Here is an 18,183-nt window from a genome sequence, read left to right as displayed (position 1 = left end):
TCCGCGCCAAAACGATGATGTCTTTTGGAAGTAAAAGAAAACAATTATAGCCACGTTAATTGAAAATCTTCAAGTACATCTCAATTCGGTTTTGTCAATATGGCGACCATTTTCAAACGAAGTGGCGCAGCCGTTATAGCAGCAGTTTTGGCTTTTATAGCGTTTGTGATGATCGTAGCTGCGTTGCTTTCTGAATACTGGGTTATGGCGAACCTCGAACGTCGCGTCGGCAATTCGACACAGACAGGAGGATCGAAACATTTTGGAATGTTTAAAGGGGTAAGCAAGCAGGATTTTGGACTAGGCGCTAGAGAAAGAGACTTTGAAGGTAAACTTATCTTTTTTAAAAAAATTAATATTTTTAAATCGAGAGATGTTTATAACCATACAGAAGTTGTATCGCTTTAAATCTTTAATGGTACAGCTCAAAATACAGAACAAATCACATCAAAATATCTATGTAGCATTTTGATCGGTCTAGAAATGATTCTAGAAATTTTTTTATGCACTGACAGAAAAAGTGATAAAATTAGCATTTATGGTCGAAAGCTCACAGAATCCTTATTCAAGAAAAAATACCTGCTGACATTGCAACTACGGGCGAGGTATTAAATTTCGTTGCTAAGTAAATTTTCCCAAAGCACTTAAACTACCAAGCGTTTGTATCTCCGAAAATTTTACATCTTTTCGTGGAAGAACCTGAGTGTGTGTATAAAGCATGAAATGGTGGCTTTCAACACTGAAATGTTTTGCTCAAAAAAAATGTGTGTTTCGTCAAGGTCTTGAGAAATATATGTAAGTTAAATTATCCGCTACCATTATACTGTAAAAAAAAAAATAAGACGAAAAAGATGAGGCAAGCTCGATAAAAAATTAAAAATTGGTTCCGCAATCAAAGAATGTATTGTCGATGCAAATGAGGGTCTGTTTTGTTTGTCTCAAAGGGAAATCAAGGGAGTCAGGTTTTGAAGATAATTTTGACTACTAAGTATGAGGACTATCAGCCACCTGCCTTAACAAACCGATTCTCACAATAACTGAAGGTTTTTACAAACATCTCCTGACAGGTTGTGCAATACCTGGGAAAAAAAATTTCCAGGCCTTTTTTACAATCAGTGTATTCAGTCTCCAGATAATTTTCATTCGTGATAGCCTTAAGTATTACCTTAGTCAACATTTGTCACTTTGTGGAATCAGAGACAAAATAATGGATATATTCTCTCTTGTAATTGTAAAGTTAAATAAACCATTCAAGCCTGCACCTGCAAGGCTACTGGAAAATTTCAAGATGGAAAAGTGGTATTGAAAGCCAAACATGTGGATATATATTTGGATTAAAATGAGGTTGAAGGTGCAAATTAAAGTACAGAATGTGTATGATGTGGTGTGAAGATTATATTGAGTGTTTCTTTAAAGATTCAGGGCATAGCTAAGAGCATTCCTGGTTGTAAACAATCCCTATTTTGTCAGGAAAAAGTGAGTATTCTCATTACCTGTTTGCTGGACGATTAACAATTATTCCATGAGTGCATATTGGATATGAAATGGTGGTAACCAACAAGGCACATTGGATATGAGTTGGCCTAACCAATCTTGCATCCAACAAGTGCAAATAGGATTTAATTGTTTTATCAAGTTTCATTAAATCCTGAGCATTTAGATATTTGGAGCTTCTCTTCAGCCTCATAACAATTGACACAATGAATTTCCATATAAGGTGACTTGCAATAAGAGCTGATAACCAGAGTTGAATGTATCAATCAGAACACTAGAAATGTTAGTTATTTCAGGGAGTGAAAGGGTTAATTTTAAGTTCTGGATTAGTTATTTGTTAATCATAAGATTGGCCACAAAACAACAATATGGCCCTCTTATTTCTTGTTTCAGTCAAAGATGAATTTGAAGGTGTGGCTAATGATAATGTAATGTGGGCAACAGTGGGCTTCTGTATTCTCAGTTTACTTGTCATCTGCATCATGATTGGACTTTCCTGTTATAATGAGTTTACCAAGCCAAACCTAACTATCTGTGGTACTATTGGGATATACATTTGTTGTGGAGTTGCATGTAAGTATTTCTTAATTGGAGCTTTTTTCAACTGAGTATCATCAAATCTAAAGTAATTGTCATTGTCAGTCAGAAAAAAAGGCAAATACACATCAGGCTGCGGGTGATAAGTTGTGGTAATTTTTATTTTAAACTTGCATCTGATTGATCACACAATGTATATTTTTTATCACATTTAATTTGTTGAAGAAAAATAACATGTACTTGTACATACTGATATACTTTATATGAAGGCATCAAGCTTGGCTTGTTTGTCATAATTATTTATGTAATGACCGATTCAAAGAAAACATATGAGCATTTTCCAAACTATTGAAAAGTGTACCAAATAAAGTGCACCATGGAAGCACAAGATTGGGTTAGAAAAAGATCTTGTTATGAATACAATAAACTGAAAAAATGGCATAAACTGCTCCCGGTTTATAGGCAGTTGTGATGTTGAGAAAGGATTATATTCTGCATTAGGCAAGAACTTACTAAATATCATTCCTACCCAAAAATCATGAAATAATGCACTCACATTTATGCAACTTTCTTTTTGACATAAGTACTGACTTGAGTATGTTTCTTTCCTATCTCAGTTCTCTTTGTAATGACATCTGCCTGCCTGTTTGCTGCATTATTTGAACTTCAACTGAAGAAAAATGTTCTACAGCCCCAAGATCAAAGCCGTGGGTTCTCTTCCTTTGACAAAGCTCAGCTGGGATATTCTTTCTGGATTTTATTAGGTGCTGCTGGTGTTATACTTATTTGTCCAACAATTATTTTGATGAAAAAGGTTCACTGCACGCATTGCTTCAGAGCAAAAAAGCATGAGATAAGCACTGTAGATGGAGTTATGCTGTATTAGTTTTTCACTCACAGCATCAGTAAGTTAAACTCTAAATATTTACAGCCAAGGCGATTGAAAAAACTATTTCAGATTTTGTGCAGTTTCCATTTAACCCTGTGCCAAACTTACAGAGATACTAAAAATTTTCCCAACCACAACAAATCTAAATACATTTCCATACTAGTGTGCATACAGCTACAGATGAAGATGAAGACTGCAGAGATTCAATTTTATCACTTATTTTAAGTTTATTTATCACATAAGAGTTTTATATAATTTGTAATTAATAATAAGGTTTATGGCCAGACAGGTTAATTGAACCCTCTTTAACTTACAGCTGTATAATGATACACAATGTATAGTCAATATGTAAATTGGATGTAAAATATATTTTCCATTTCATGGGATTTATGGTTTACTAAGAGGGAGTATTCAGCAAATCAGCAGATTATGTTGAATGATTTGACAATCAACAGCAATTGCATTATTAAAATGAATAAACAATTTAATATTTTATTTATGTTATGTTTACCATAAAAAAGCTTAGATACTCTTTGGTAGGAAATTAAAAGCTATTTCACCTTAAATGAAGCTTAGTCAGAAAAATAGTGCACTGCATGATGTAGAAGAGAAGTGGGTAATTTGGGGTAATTTCCACTGCCCTGGAGGGTTTTTTATATAGAAAAAGAAACTCAGTTAATAAAGACATTCCTTGAGTGAGCCAGTTCTCACGTACTTAAAGATGTACTTGAGTCATTCCTTCTGTGTAACAAACATCAAGATCTTACAGAACCACTTGCATATATGTTAACTGTGCAGACGAATTTCATATGCTCTGACGCAGGGTAGTCAGACACGTATATACAATTTTTTTGCATGCACGGTCAAAAAAAATGTGTGATTCATGTGCCTTTGTTATTCAGAGCTATAAGTTTCCTTTGTATTTCATTGTTGTATGAAACAAAGGACCTCTAGGTTTGAAAAAGCAGCAAATACATACTAATGATGTTGATGTCTCAAAGTCTTGCACTCATGTACGATTTTTTGACACGCATGATTTTTTTTATTCGCAATTGCATGCGATTTTTGGCACTTTTAATTTGCATTTTTCGGTTAATGTATACGTGAGCGGTACTGTACATCAAACTCCAAGGTGGTAAACTTTTGGTTAATAGACCATTCCACTTAATTTATACCTTGTTTCTTTATGCATGAAACTTACAAAAAATGCTATGCTTACAACTTAATTTAATACCTTTTCTCCTTGTTTTCAGCATATTTGTTTACCAAAAAATATCACCTATAATTTCAAGCTTTGGAGCCAAAGTTTTCACTCAATAAGAGCACGTTTTTTCAGTTTCAATTCCAAACTAAGATGAAAATAATGGTAGTGAAATATATGAAGGTTGGGTATGAAATTTACAAAGACTGTAATTAAATGATCAGTCTGTAAGAATTAGGTATTGACTGATGAATCCTTGTTCAATATGCCAGAACAGTTATGATTTTTGATGAGCACTTGGCAAACAATTCAAACCCAAATATTCTTGAAACACAAAGAATTAAATTGCTAATTAGAGAACTTTTTGATTGAAACCAAACCCAAGGCAATCGCAACTACCAATCTGAAGAAAGGAAAAAACCTTTAGGTGCCAATAAGAACTCAAAGGAAAAACAACCAAACTGCCTAAAGCGCAGGAAAACACTAACAACCTGTTCTTAATTGGTTTTAGTCTTGCATCTGATTGGCTAAGAGAATGGTGCAACCACAGAGCAAAGTAAACCAAAATAAAGTAATCTTGGATCACATTTAACACTCCAAGCCAATAACTTTTTAAATTCTAGAATGATTTATCTCAGCACCCAACAAATTATTACAACCCAAGAGTTTTTTCAAATGCTGACCTTAGTCATTAACATCTTTCAATGATTTATCTCAGCACCCAACAAATTATTACAACCCAAGAGTTTTTTCAAATGCTGACCTTAGTCATTAACATCTTTCAAACACCTTGTACAAGTCTGGCAAGTTGGCTATTTGAAGCAGAGTTCCATCCTCTGAAAAGCGGGAAGGAGGCATAAGACCAGTTCGAAAGGCAGGAAATAACACATGTTCCACAGTCCACTGCCATGAATGGCATGATGATGATGGTTTTGCCATGGTAGCATCAATTCCCTCATTGTCATCTTCACATGAGTTGTCATCAGCCTGAAAAGGGTCTGGTTTAAATGCATAGAATCTGCTACACTCCTGTGCAAAGCTCCGAAAACAGGGTTCTTCACTATCCCAGTCCACCTAGAAAGGTTGGGATTGTGCAGAAAAGGTGGATTAATTCTAATATGCTTAGATGTTGGAGTTTATTCATCAGTAATTGTCTGAAAAAAAAGCATTACAGCTTTAAATGAGAAAATTAGAGTTTGGGCTCTTTTTTTTGGAGTAGAAAACTTGCCATTGATCTCAGGGAGGAGTGAGTAGATTTTCAAACCATTCAAAAGGTAAGTTCCCATAGTGAAGTGTCATCTAAATTTTTCTCTCTTCCTGGGGCAAAATTAAAATATCTGAAGTGAAAGAAAAAAATGCTGGGTACATATGACCACTTTCTTTCATATGCAAGGTTGAAAACAACAAAATCATATGAATAACATTATTCTGCTGCTAACCTCTGTAGCCAGACGAAGAACAAACATAGGAAGTCCATTCAGATTTGGTACGTAACCATCCAACAGAACAGGCAATGTCAACAAATTACCCTCACTGTCTATTTCCAAAGAAAAATAGTCCAACAACATGGTTCTCTTCTCCTTCAGCAAGTTAACAATGTAGGTTGCCAGCTCATCTTTGGGGCCATCATTCTCTGTCCAACCACTCTCCTCACAATCTAAAGCCAACAGTGCAAGATCAAGCACTGGTGCTGGTTCTGACAGACGTAGAAAATCAAAGTTGCCAAATTTAAAGAGGATTATTTGGTAAAAAAGTTCCTTGCTGAGGGTTGTGATGTTGGCAAGGTACAGTTTTGTGCTGTGTTGAACAAGAGCCAGTGACTTGTTGACACAGCCAACAAACTTGTGGTCTTCAAAAAGCTCCTTCATTCCCTTGTGTTCAGACTGATCTATAGCCTTCCGCAAATTCAGTACACTGGTCAGACTAATTTCTCGGTAAATTCCTGAACTGCTGGTACTTCTTGCATTTTTGGATCTTTCTTCCAATCTTGGTTTTTTCGAGCCTGAAAGTAAAATCAATCAGACTATGCATAATGGACTGACCTATCTAGCTTCCAGAGCTCATGAGTATTTAGTTTTCTGTACATAATATAACTTGGACTATTACTACTTCTTACAAGTGGATCCTACCTTTAGAAAGAAACTGTTCTAGGTGATCCTTATCCTTATCTGGATCTAGTGTTATTTTTGATGTGGTACCCTGTGGTACCTCTTCTTACTGCTTAAAATCACTTGGAATTCTTGAGAACTCAACAGGTAAAGGAATTTCTCTCTAGGTTTGAAAATTTCTTTTTCCTGTCATACATAAAATAAGGGAGGGCATTGATCACAACTATCAAAACTTAGGTCTCTCTTACTGATAATAGTCTTTCTCAGGACTTCTCTCACCCAGATGATATTGTGATTTGGTTCAACTTAGACAACGCCCTGATATCAGTATACATATTCTTCATAATGTTCCTATACATTTCTTATGGTGCTGACAAGGAGAATTTGTTTAACAATCAAGAGCTTCTTTTGTTGGTGGTCATTTCCTTTATTCTAGTGCCCTTAATATTTGATTCAGGAGTGATATTGCAAGGAGAAATAAGATGCTTATTGCTCTTAGGGGTCAAAGGTTAAAAATTTTATAAAATGTCTCATAAACTGAATGAATACCTGCAGGCTGCTCAGAGAAGTCCTCATCAACTGAATGGGAAGCAGAACATTCCTCATCAAGGTTTATAATGGTTGAAGATGGATTCTGGTTCATAGCAATAGCTTTGTGTTTACTACTACTGGAGAGCTGAGAAATGCTTAAAAAATAATGCATGCATAATATTAGAAACTACTACTGAATTGGGTAATTGGTATCAAGAAAAATTTGCTTATTATCTATACTTTTCAGTCTGTAATTTAGGTAAAGGGGAGATACACTTATCAGCCATGCTTATGTTTCAATGTGACATTCTAGTGATTGAGAGATTTATACTCTGAGGGAATCCTTACAAATTTATCTCTCTAAGTTTCAAGAGTCTATGGGAAGAAGTAGCTGCCTATGATTATAGATTGGCTTGGATTACAGTGTGCACCACTAAATCTGTGTCAACTAAAATTGGAGGATTTAATAAATGAATAAGGAAATAGTCATTAGACAGGGAAAAGGCCATTTAACATTTGACATTGTTAGAAACCTTCATTAAAAGTTACCCCTCTTTCATCATCCCATGGTGTAACACATTGCTTGTAAAATACACACCAACTGCTGTAACACACACTTAACCTTGTACATACTTGTTAGATTCATTTGATTTGACAGGATGATCTTTAGGAGGCAGGAATGCATGGAGAGTTTGTTCTCTGCTGTCAGTTCTCACCATCTGATGAGCATAAACTTTTGCACCATTAGATTTTTCTCCCTCAACAGATGTAACTAAAAACAAATTTAACAGAAAATCAAAAACAGTTTTAAAAAATCTAATGTAAGATCAAATAATTTCTAAAAGCCATTTCTGAATTTGGTAATTCTTTCTCAGCAGTACAATGCATAACAATCAAAACAGTTTGATATTGGTTTGAGACAGTGAGCTGGCAATCATTTTTGCAACTTCATCTCATGGCTTAATTTCCCAACAACCATGGAAAAATTGGCTATTTTGTGACTAGAAATTGATAGAGCATTTACCTAGTATCAATAAATCTTCATGTTGATCTCACTTTTTATTTTGGGCCACAAACGCTTAGTAACAAAAAGATTTTATCACTGCCAAATACAAGTCACAAAACTGGCAACTTTCAGCAGCAATATAATCTCCAAAAAGTTTTCCACATGCGATGATAACCAATTCAATCTCAGCATGGAATACTGCCCAGGCCCTGTTTGTCAGAATGTCAGATATTAAGCTATCCACTGAATAATTCGCTATCCAGTGAATAGTACAGTACATTTTGTTAACTGTTATCTGCTGGATAGAAATTTATCCATCGCATAGTGTTAACTGCCCCTTATAGAACTGGACCTAGGAGCATAACCAGCCTTGACTCTTTAACACCCTTAGGTGATTGAAATATAATTTCTCCTTTCAATATCAATACCATATCAACCAGACAAGTAATAAGAATAAAGAAAAACATCAATTAATAGATTATTAGTTGATCCAATACCAAATTCTATGTGCTAACATTGTAGGGTTACCAGTACTAATGAGATCTTGGGAATGAAGGTAAACAAATAACTGGCAGGAAAGGGTTAAATTTTGTTTTAGACCAAAACAGGTTATTAAAACTTTTGTTTGCCAATAATAAAGGTAGCAGGTGCCTTAAAAAAGGTATATTCAGAGAACCCTGTCCCCATCTCTTTCATATGCAGGTTCATCCTACCCTGATTTGGGTTTTCAATCAAACTCAAAATGCACAGCACCAACCTGCAGAAGTGTCTGTCACAGAGATTCCAGGAAGAAGAGTTTGAGTGAAGTATGTCCTGGATGAATTTGCCCCCAATAATTTTTCTTCAAATGTTTGTTGTATTGCTTCAATGATGGAATCTTCATGCAAGAAATGCACTTCATGTTTAGTGGGGTGGACATTGACATCAACATTGCTGGGTGAAATTTCCAGAGATAGATACACAAACGGATGGCTGTTCTTGGGCAGATAAGCTTCATACAATGATTCTATGGCCTTCCTCATTGCCGAGGAGTCAACAAGACGGTGGTTTATAAACAACAGGAACTGCAGCTTTTTGACCGAATAATTTGCATTGGAAATGTAGCCGTGCATTTTGAAAGCAAATCTTTGGTTTTCACAGTTCACTTCCAACAGCTCTCTCGCAACTGTTGTTCCATAAATGGTACGAATGTTGTCCAAAATCGACGCACCACTGGCAGTTCTCACAGCAGCCATGTTCTCCCCTTGTTTTTTTAAAGTGAATGCGACCCCGGAATTGTGTATAGCATACTTGCTGACCACGTCAGCAATCTTTGCGAATTCTTCACCGGGGCTTTTCAACGCTTTTCTTCGCGTTGATACGTTGTAAAATAAGTCCTCTACAGTGATCTGGGTGCCTTTGTTGCCAGCACAAGGCTTAGGATCAACAGACATGCCAGGTCGTGGTGACACAAGTTTCCCATCTGAATAAGACGCTTTGTAAGCACAGCTGGATTGTGCAGTTCTTGTGGTGATAGTAACATGAGCTACGTGGCTTATACTCGCCAGTGCTTCCCCTCGAAACCCATAAGTTGCAATGGAGCTTAGATCTTCAAATTTCGTGAGCTTGCTCGTAGTAAAGCGCTCACAGACGATGTCCATATCGTCTTTTCTGATTCCACATCCGTTGTCTTGTATCTGCAGAAGTTTCAATCCTCCAGACTTCACCGCCACCGTTATAGATGTAGATTTTGCATCTAGTGAGTTCTCTATCATTTCTTTCAGTGCATTTGCAGGTCTTTGAATTACTTCTCCAGCTGCAATACGATTAACAACAGCTTCGTCAAGCTTCTTTATAGTTGGAATAGCCGCCATTATTTCCCGCGAAAAAAATTGTATGAACATTTAAGGCACCTCATCAGCGGTTGTATTTTACTCCATGTAATACTACTGGAATTTCACGGAAAACGTATCAACATGGCGGCTATGAAGTTGTCCCGTTTCACAAGCCGGATTTTGTTGACACGGAATTTTCAGGTGGTATGCAGTTCCGAAAAAGATTTCATTTTATTTCAAATAGATCAAAATCAAATTAAGATCTCATTTTGAATTTGCACGATCGTAAAAATGGCTTGTCTGAAATCTGCTGAAATGTACAGCATCAGCTGGGAAAACTGAATATCAACATCAAATATTACATGATGAGATCATACCGCCATCTGTTGTGTGTTTCCCCTGCAAAGCTATGGAGTATTTAAATTGTATTTTCCTTTTTGACCCAGGTAGAGAATGGGTCGAAAGAAACAGCTTTTTTCCCAGGTTCTGTATCTTGTCAATATTGTGCTCTTGACCGTTTCACACTCAAGATTTCATCAGTAATTCTCCTTACTGTTTCCCTTACAATTCTCATGATGTTAGTTAGGAGAATTTGGTTTTGGATTAACTTTTAACCTCCTTGTTGATATTTTTCCCTTCTTATCACTTTTCTGCTTGATATGATATTATTACTTGTGAGGTGAAATTCTGTCTCAATTGGTCACTCATGGGAGTTAAAGGGTTAACTAATCTATTCGATTGTATACCTGCCAGGAGAACAGTGATCCACTTCACCCATCATAATGCTCATCTTAGATGTACTTAACTGACAAAGGCAGATGTTTTTCTCTTTTAAGTTCATTTATTGAAGTGGTTCCTAATTAGTTAACAAAATAATTCAACTCACCCTGACCATACTAATGTAGTCTGAGGAGGGTTTGTATCCCTCCAATTTTTCTAACCAGACCAGAGTAATATTATGATTAGATCAGTTTTTCTATGATTGTGGGTGTTATCAATATTTTACCATTAGAAACCAAGCCTAAATTGTGTGTAATGGATCAATCAGTCCTGGTCTCAGGGTATTAGGAATTATTAAACATTATTTTGTGGCCAATAGCCAGTCTTACCTCAAGTGTTTGAAACAAAACTTGCTCTAAAAAATGGTGGGGCATGTTAAGATAGCTTTCTGTAATTTGCATGGAAATCAGTGGTAGTTTGTATGTTTGGTTAACCCTTTGACCCCTAAGAGTGATTAGTATGTAATTTCTCCTCACAATATCACTGATATCACAATAAAAGAAATGATCACTAGCTATAGAAGCTCTTGATTGTTGAACAAATTCCTCCGTGTCAGCACCTTAGGAAATGTGTAGAGAAAAGAATGGAGAATATGCAAACTGATGTTGGGGCTTAAAGGGTTGACACTGAGACTTCTTAATATCCTAGCTTTGTTGGCAAAATCACATTAACACCCAGTGCCCCTGTATAGGAAGGATTGAGTCTTGGGCTACTGGGAAAATCATTATATTGATGTGACATGTGATTTAAGATAAAGTAAATGGAGAAATGATTATCAGTTTTAATTTTAAGTGTGGGTATACATTTGTGTAATCTTGAAGTTTTTTTTTCTTATTAGCTTCTTCCAGCTGCCTGGTGTAAGACAAGATCATTTAGCAATGCATCTGAGCCACTCACACAAGCTCAAGGCCGATACATGGTGACACTGATCCCAGGGGATGGAGTTGGACCTGAACTTGTATACAGTGTAAAAAGAATCTTCAGGTAACATCCCTAAGGAAAATAATTAAGTCTAAAATGCTTCAGAGAATATTCCAATTTAATTCAGAAATACATTTTCCTCTTTTACATGTAAATAAGCACAATGTCATTTTTCTTGGTCCAAAAGAACATAAAAAACATAGCTTTCATTCAGCCATCTTGACTGATCAAGCTCTGTCACTAAAGAATGTCTTATATGGCAAAATGATCGCATAGAAGAATTTTCAGATAAATCTATGAAACCTTGACTATCAAAAGATGTGTTTGTGACTTTGTTATTACCATAACTCCCATCAAACCTTTTTTACCATGTACCAATAACAAGAAGAATTTAAACCAGTATTTTAATCCAGTTACAAGGCTTGTAAGCCTTTTTCCAATAGGAATGCAGTGGACAATTCTGATCCATCTTCCCTGCTTGAGTAACCAGTCAAAATTCAAGATTCATTTCATCATTCCAGCCCTTTGACAAAGTTTATTTAGTAGGTAATTTTCATTGTAAAGTCTGTGTAATCATTTTAATAAAAGCTAGAATTAACATGATCGTGGTTTACCTTTTCTCTTAGAGTTAAAATAGGGGGTCAAGTTAATATTGTTAAATTGTTTAACCCAGGCCCATACTTATTTTATCTTACATTCTGCCTTTCTTTAGTGCTGCTGGAGCTCCTGTGGACTGGGATGAAATTCCAGTTAGGTAAGACATGTCAGTCACATAACTTTAAAATAAGGCTATTTTTTGTAATACCATCTTGCAGGTTAAAAGAAGATTTCTATGATATGTCATCATTCAGACTTATTTCCCATAAACTTTGTTATAATAATTGTAGGCGACACAGTAGCCCTATAGTTAGTACACTGAACTTCGTGTTGAGGTGTCTGTTTTTGAGACTTGGCCAGGTTCTACCTTTGTGTTGTGTTCTTTGGCAATACACAGTGCCTATCTCCACCTTGGGAGTATAAATGGGATATACCACTTTGCTTGAGTACAGACTTTTTTCATGTTATAATAGTTATACTGTTAATCAAAACTGTGAAAAAAAATCTCGGATGTGATTGGTTATCACCAGCCCAATTTGAGCATCATGCTTGTAAATGGCCAGTTTAATAGGACAGTTAACATGTCATGCCTGTGTAATCGGACAGAACACGTCATATGTGCATGCTGTTGTTTTGAAATTTGCAGAGGTACTTTTGCTATTTTTTATGAAAACGTCTAGTTTATGTCTTAAATTTTGTCATAGTTTTGATTAGTTGGTAACAGGACTTTGTGTCATCCATTTCTGTCTGTTTTCATACTCATGACTAACAAATTGGACTCCCCCTTTGTGGTGGTCCAACTTTGTTTGTCACTTGTATGATTACAGACTGAATAGGACTCCACATGGTCCTATAACCATTATTAATATTATCAGCAATTGTGAATTTAATTGCTCTCTTGTCAGTGATATGAGTTATGGTAGCAGATACACACTGGATGATGTCGTCCAATCAATGAAGAAAACTGGAGTAGGTTTAAAAGGTAAGAGTAAATAATCAAGTACCTCACACTTTTACCTCAATTCTTTTTCTTTAAAATTTGTATAACTTTGCTGTATTGTTGACTTTTGTCTTGTGCTCTATGCCTTTTTTTATACATGTTGTTTCCTGGAGCTGTTGCAATCAATTTCTTTCATTAAATTTTCTTTTTTACCAAGTGTAGTTAGGTCTCAGATAAGAATTTTTAATTTTATTCAACAGTGCTTATCTTTTCTGGTGTTTGTTTGTGATTTTTTTTACTGTCTGTCCAGTGGTTTGAACAAGTACATCATGTGATTGTGCTGTACATCAAACAGATTTTTTTGGCAAAGCCTTGCGATCAGCATTGTTTGAAAGTTTCCTTTTAAATAGCAATATCAATGTCATCAAGGTGGTTAGTCCTTTTAGTTTATAATTATTATGGTAATTATCTTAAATTTGAGTTGATATGGCTGCTGTTTCTCCAGGAGCACTGACCACACCATCAAGTATCTCAAGTCAAGATCACTTGTCTCTCAATCAAAAAATGAAGTAAGTTACTGACAGAGTTGTAGTCATCAAGTGATACATGTACACTGAACACCTGATAGGAAAAGAGTTGCTAAAACTCAGTCATCATCAGCAGGGCAGTTGTTATCTTTTGAGGCAGGTATAGCATAGATACATCCACCTGTTACATTTCCATGTCATCGTGTAATCACTTGTTACCCAGAGGGAATTGGCCCATAGCACTTGTTAAATGATTCAAGTTATAATAAAGTAAATCAAATGAGATTAAAGAGCTTTCCTAGGACTGCCTGTCATAACAAGTAACTTTTTCCTACAAATTATGATTTACTGTCTGAATCCTTGCAGAACAGAACTGGACTTGTTTGCAAATGTTGTCCATTGTAAAAGCCTCCCGGGGTACAAAACCAGGTATTTATTGACCAATAACCTAAATATTGTTTTTTTTTCATTTTAGATGTCTCATTTTATTCCCTTTAACAGCTTTTCCAGTGGTTATAGTGTCAGTGTATATCTTAATTTCATACTGTCATTCTAGTAACCAATTGCATGTGTGGTTGTGTTCCCCAGGCACACTGATATAGATATGATAATCATTAGAGAACAAACAGAAGGAGAATACACAAGTTTGGAGCATGAGGTCTGTATAGATGACATCGCCATTGACAGCATTTTGCTTTTTTATCATTTGAAATAAATAGATTTTATTCAGCTGTGGGTCTGTACAGTAATAACTCATAGTGGATGACACACTCGGCTGCACCTCATGTGCTTCTCTTTTATTCCCACAACATTTGACATGATCTGTGATCTATTGCTAAACAGAATTACAGTAACATGGAGTCTATTTGTTGAGCATGTTCATGTAAAAATGATGAATTTACCATATGATTTTGATAATAACTCAAATATAAGTAAAATAAGAACTGTTACCGTATGTCCTTGAATAAGTGCCCAGGTGCTTATTTAAGATCTAGGCTAAAAGGAGGGGTGCTTATTGAAAGGAGGGCACTTAATTGTGGGGAGGCACTTTGTAAATGAAGTGGCGCTAGAAACAGGTATACCTTAGATCCCACTAATTGAGAAAGTGAGGGTAGAGAGGGTAGGGGGCATTTGTTCAAGGGGGACAATTGCTAGAGTGTGGTACTTATTCAAGGAAATACAGTTAGTCGATAATATATCCAGCAGTTACAGTTTGTTGATAGGCAATGAAAGATTGAAAATGATGATGAAACCTAGGTGTAATTATTTTTGTTTTGTCTGTGTTAAGAGGTGGTTTGAATGTTTGAATCATTTTACTTGTTAAGTTAAAATGTCCAAGATTTTGTGTAATTTTTTAAAGGCCCCAATGAAACCACTCAAGCAAGTGGGCTGAAATATTATGATTACAATCATTATTATGATGATTATTTTCATTCATTGTAAGTTTTTCCCTACTTTTTATTGCAGAGTGTACCAGGAGTAGTTGAAATGATTAAGGTTATAACCAAGAAGAAATCTGAAAGGATTGCCAAGTTTGCTTTTGATTATGCAACAAAGCACAAACGACAGAAAGTCACTGCTGTTCACAAGGCAAACATCATGTAAGCTGAGTAAACAAATAAACAATGTACAAACGTAAGAGCACTGGTTATTAAAATAGCCAAGAGGTGTAATACATTTTTCAAAGTATTGTGAAATGCCACCATCTTATCATTACAGTGTGAACTTCAAGAGATAGAGTGCAGATATTTGGTGTATAACAGTACTTGTCAATGAATATATCCAAGAGAATTAAAATCCAAAGTAAATGAAAGATTCAGATGACTGTGATTGAGATCAATTTGTTCTTTACATCAGACATCTGGTCATAGAATTTGTTAATGTACACTGGAACTTAGAGAGATGAAATCTAAAATCTGGACATCTTTAATGTTGATTTTCATTTAAAGCTGCTTGTTTGACTCTAATCATTTTAAAAGATTTTTTGAAATTTCTTTTCAGTCTTTTTTCCCCTGTTTGTTTTTCTTTTGTTACACCAGGAAGCAGGGTGATGGATTATTTCTGAAAACTTGTGAAGAAGTTTCCAAACTGTACCCCAAGATCAAGTTTGAAGGAATGATAGTAGACAACACTTGCATGCAGGTATGCAAAAAATAAGGTATTATCCTGTTACTAATTTTTAGCCTCAGGGGTGGATCAAGAGGAGATGTGCAGGGAATGCACCCCCTCCCCCTCAGATCACCTATGGATTTCTTATATAACTAGTACTGTGGAAAAAAAAGAGAAAAAAACCAGTGTGATTTATTGATGTTGAAGTAAAACATGAGACAAGGTTAAAGAATTTGAGTTAAATGCAGCAAAATTGGTAATTTGACATGGAAGTTTTGAGTATTAGCACTTCTTTTTGCTGTAGTAGACGTCAGTTACCTCATTCCTTAGCAATACACCCCTTCCTAAGAAAAATCCTGGATCTGCCTGAGCCTTACGTTCATAATAAGTAAGTATGGACATCACACCGTGATCAGGGCTTCAGTGATGACCAAAGGCTATTGAAGTGTTTCTCAAAGGGTGCTAAAAATATTCCCTGGTCTTCTCATAATAATAAATATTTGTTTTCATTTGTAATTTCATCTTCAGCTTGTTGCTAAGCCAGGCCAATTTGATGTCATGGTATTGCCAAACTTGTATGGCAGTATTGTGGACAATGTTGGGGCAGCATTGGTGGGTGGTGCAGGAGTCGTGCCTGGAAAAAGTCTTGGAAGTAACTTTGCCATTTTTGAGCCTGTGAGTATTTCTTGCAGTAAATTAATTAAAACATTAAAAAAAACTCAAGTAGAAAAAAAACTAAACCATGTTTTGTAAAAAATGAAGTTATTAAATTATTTTTCAATGGTTAAATATATGATATGCACAGATGTAAAGTTGTGTATTTTTTTTTTACTCTCTAAGAAGGCAAGGAAAATTACAAGAAATAAACCAAATTTCTGAATTTATCATAAAGCTATTATTTTTATTTAGTATTTGCCAAAAAAAAGGTTTTTTTTGTCTTTTTTGGTGGTTAGTATTTGGCTTGTGTGAATGAATGGCTACCAACTTGATAGTTAATTTAATTGTTTTAGTCAAGACATTCCTGCTTCATTTTGGTAGTTCATACATTCTCTGTTGTAAACTGGTCAAACAGAAACAATACAGTTTATCACAGTCGCATAAATAATACAACACTGTTAATAGTGTAATCATTACATGAAATCTTACTTAAAATTTATAATTTAAGGCAAGAAATAAGGAATTAATTTTTGTTCTTCTTTTGATTTTCCTCAAATATTTTCTGATAGGGAGCTCGCCATACATATGCTGGAGTGGCAGGCAGAAACATTGCAAACCCAACTGCCATGATTTTGGCAAGTGTTGATATGCTGGATCATATGAAGTAAGTTTTTTCTTATCCATCTTTTGGACTTTGAAAAACCCACAAACCATCAGATATAGTTGGTTGATGTAGTTAACTGATTTATTTGCAAGAATATCTGATTCATTGTTTCTGCAGGAAGCTTTTCTACAGAGAAGAAGCACACTTGTATGCTCGCATTTACCTTAAAATAAAAGAACTTTGTGAAGGATCAAGTCTTATATGCAAGAGAACAACCAAACATTTGAAATCCTTCTTTGAAATATCACATCAGCCAAAAATGAATCCAATTTCTTTTAATTGAACAGTTGTTCCATGTCTTGTTTTTCAGTCTTGGATCTTATGCTAAAATGATCAAGGATGGTCTAGAGAAGACAATTGCTGAAGGACAGGTATGATTTACTTGGAATCATTGCTAACACAATTTTTTTACTTGTATATGACTGGTCTAGGAACTTCACATGACAGGATACTGGGAAATTCAATCAACTGTTTTTGCACATGCACAATTGGTGCAAACTCATCACATGATTAAATATGACCCAGCTAAAACTGAGGAATATCTAGGGATATACCTGAAGTGTTAATCCCCAATTTTCAAACCCTATGTCTACAAAAATGAAAGCATTCATTGAAAATTTACCCAATATGAGTGCATTTTGCTATTGTTACAGAAGAAATTAAATATTTCTCTCTTACTTTTAGTTAACCATGGACATGGGTGGCAGTGCAAGTACCTCAGACTTTGTTCAGGCCATCATTGGTAATATGTACTCCTAGGAAATGTTACAAAAGTATCAATGCCATTGCCAAAAAAGAAAAGGATTCAATGATTTGTAAATTTTTGTTATAATTGCAATAATTTGATGGAATTGCAATCTGGATTACTGCAGGACATTAAAGTTGGGCAAAGTTGCTCTGTAAAAGAATGTTCTGTGGAGTACTGGGTAATTATTTTTCATGAAAATATGAGTTGCCAGTTCATTTGGAGGCTTTCTGTATATAATAAAGTTTACAGATTTGAAAATAAAGAATGCTACTAAAATTATGTTCAGGTGTGTTACTGTTTGGTTCACCTGTCTGAGTTTTGAGTTAAATTTCTGTGACACTAAGTCATAAATTTGGTCAACCCGAAGTAACTGTTGGAGAATGGTGGGGCAACACCAGGAGGGTACAATTCAACTGAAGGGGAACATGAAAAATATTAACAAAGATAAGATTCTCTGACCATGATTATCAAAACTCTGATAGAGTAAGTTTTTTAAGGTGCACAGAGCATAACATGGTGCCTTCTCAAAGGGACATTTTTTGAAAAGCTAAAAATTTGACCAAGAGATAGATGTGTTGACACTTGAGCCAACCAGGAATTATTCTTTTCTGATGATTGATATAATATTTCCTGTTGTTAGTAAGTGTTTTCGAAGAGGTA

The 18,183-nt window shown here is 35.3% G+C and overlaps 3 protein-coding genes across 4 annotated transcripts; 2 read left to right on the top strand and 1 right to left on the bottom strand.

The window, feature by feature from the left end:
• LOC131781675 (clarin-3) lies at positions 1–3,616 on the top strand. Its single transcript, XM_059098396.2, has 3 exons — positions 1–328; positions 1,888–2,067; positions 2,649–3,616. The coding sequence occupies exons 1-3, from the start codon at positions 100–102 to the stop codon at positions 2,915–2,917; spliced, it is 678 nt and encodes a 225-aa protein (XP_058954379.2). The 5' UTR covers positions 1–99; the 3' UTR covers positions 2,918–3,616.
• Positions 3,617–4,140: 524 nt separating this feature from the next.
• On the bottom strand, positions 4,141–9,619 carry LOC131781674 (DNA mismatch repair protein Mlh1-like). The gene is made up of 5 exons (XM_059098394.2): positions 8,524–9,619; positions 7,394–7,532; positions 6,779–6,915; positions 5,561–6,123; positions 4,141–5,195 (listed from the first exon to the last, which is right to left on the bottom strand). Exons 1-5 carry the CDS (start codon positions 9,617–9,619, stop codon positions 4,893–4,895), a joined length of 2,238 nt encoding a protein of 745 aa, XP_058954377.2. The 3' UTR covers positions 4,141–4,892.
• Positions 9,620–9,700: 81 nt separating this feature from the next.
• On the top strand, positions 9,701–17,802 carry LOC131781655 (isocitrate dehydrogenase [NAD] subunit beta, mitochondrial). 2 transcript variants are annotated; one of them, XM_059098366.2, is made up of 13 exons: positions 9,701–9,781; positions 11,199–11,344; positions 11,994–12,035; positions 12,784–12,860; positions 13,324–13,387; positions 13,712–13,774; positions 13,934–14,003; positions 14,813–14,946; positions 15,385–15,487; positions 15,983–16,129; positions 16,681–16,775; positions 17,086–17,146; positions 17,460–17,802. In XM_059098366.2, the coding sequence occupies exons 1-13, from the start codon at positions 9,722–9,724 to the stop codon at positions 17,532–17,534; spliced, it is 1,137 nt and encodes a 378-aa protein (XP_058954349.2). In that variant the 5' UTR covers positions 9,701–9,721; the 3' UTR covers positions 17,535–17,802. The 2 variants fall into 2 exon arrangements, with proteins under 2 accessions (XP_058954349.2, XP_058954348.2); XM_059098365.2 differs by having other exon boundaries at positions 9,706–9,784.
• The last annotated feature ends 381 nt before the right edge of the window (positions 17,803–18,183 follow it).

Source organism: Pocillopora verrucosa, chromosome 1 (genome assembly GCF_036669915.1).
Source record: "Pocillopora verrucosa isolate sample1 chromosome 1, ASM3666991v2, whole genome shotgun sequence".
Lineage (NCBI taxonomy): Eukaryota > Metazoa > Cnidaria > Anthozoa > Scleractinia > Pocilloporidae > Pocillopora > Pocillopora verrucosa.
The sequence above is the reverse complement of the archived record's forward strand: the minus strand, read 5'-3'. Positions and strand labels throughout refer to the sequence as shown.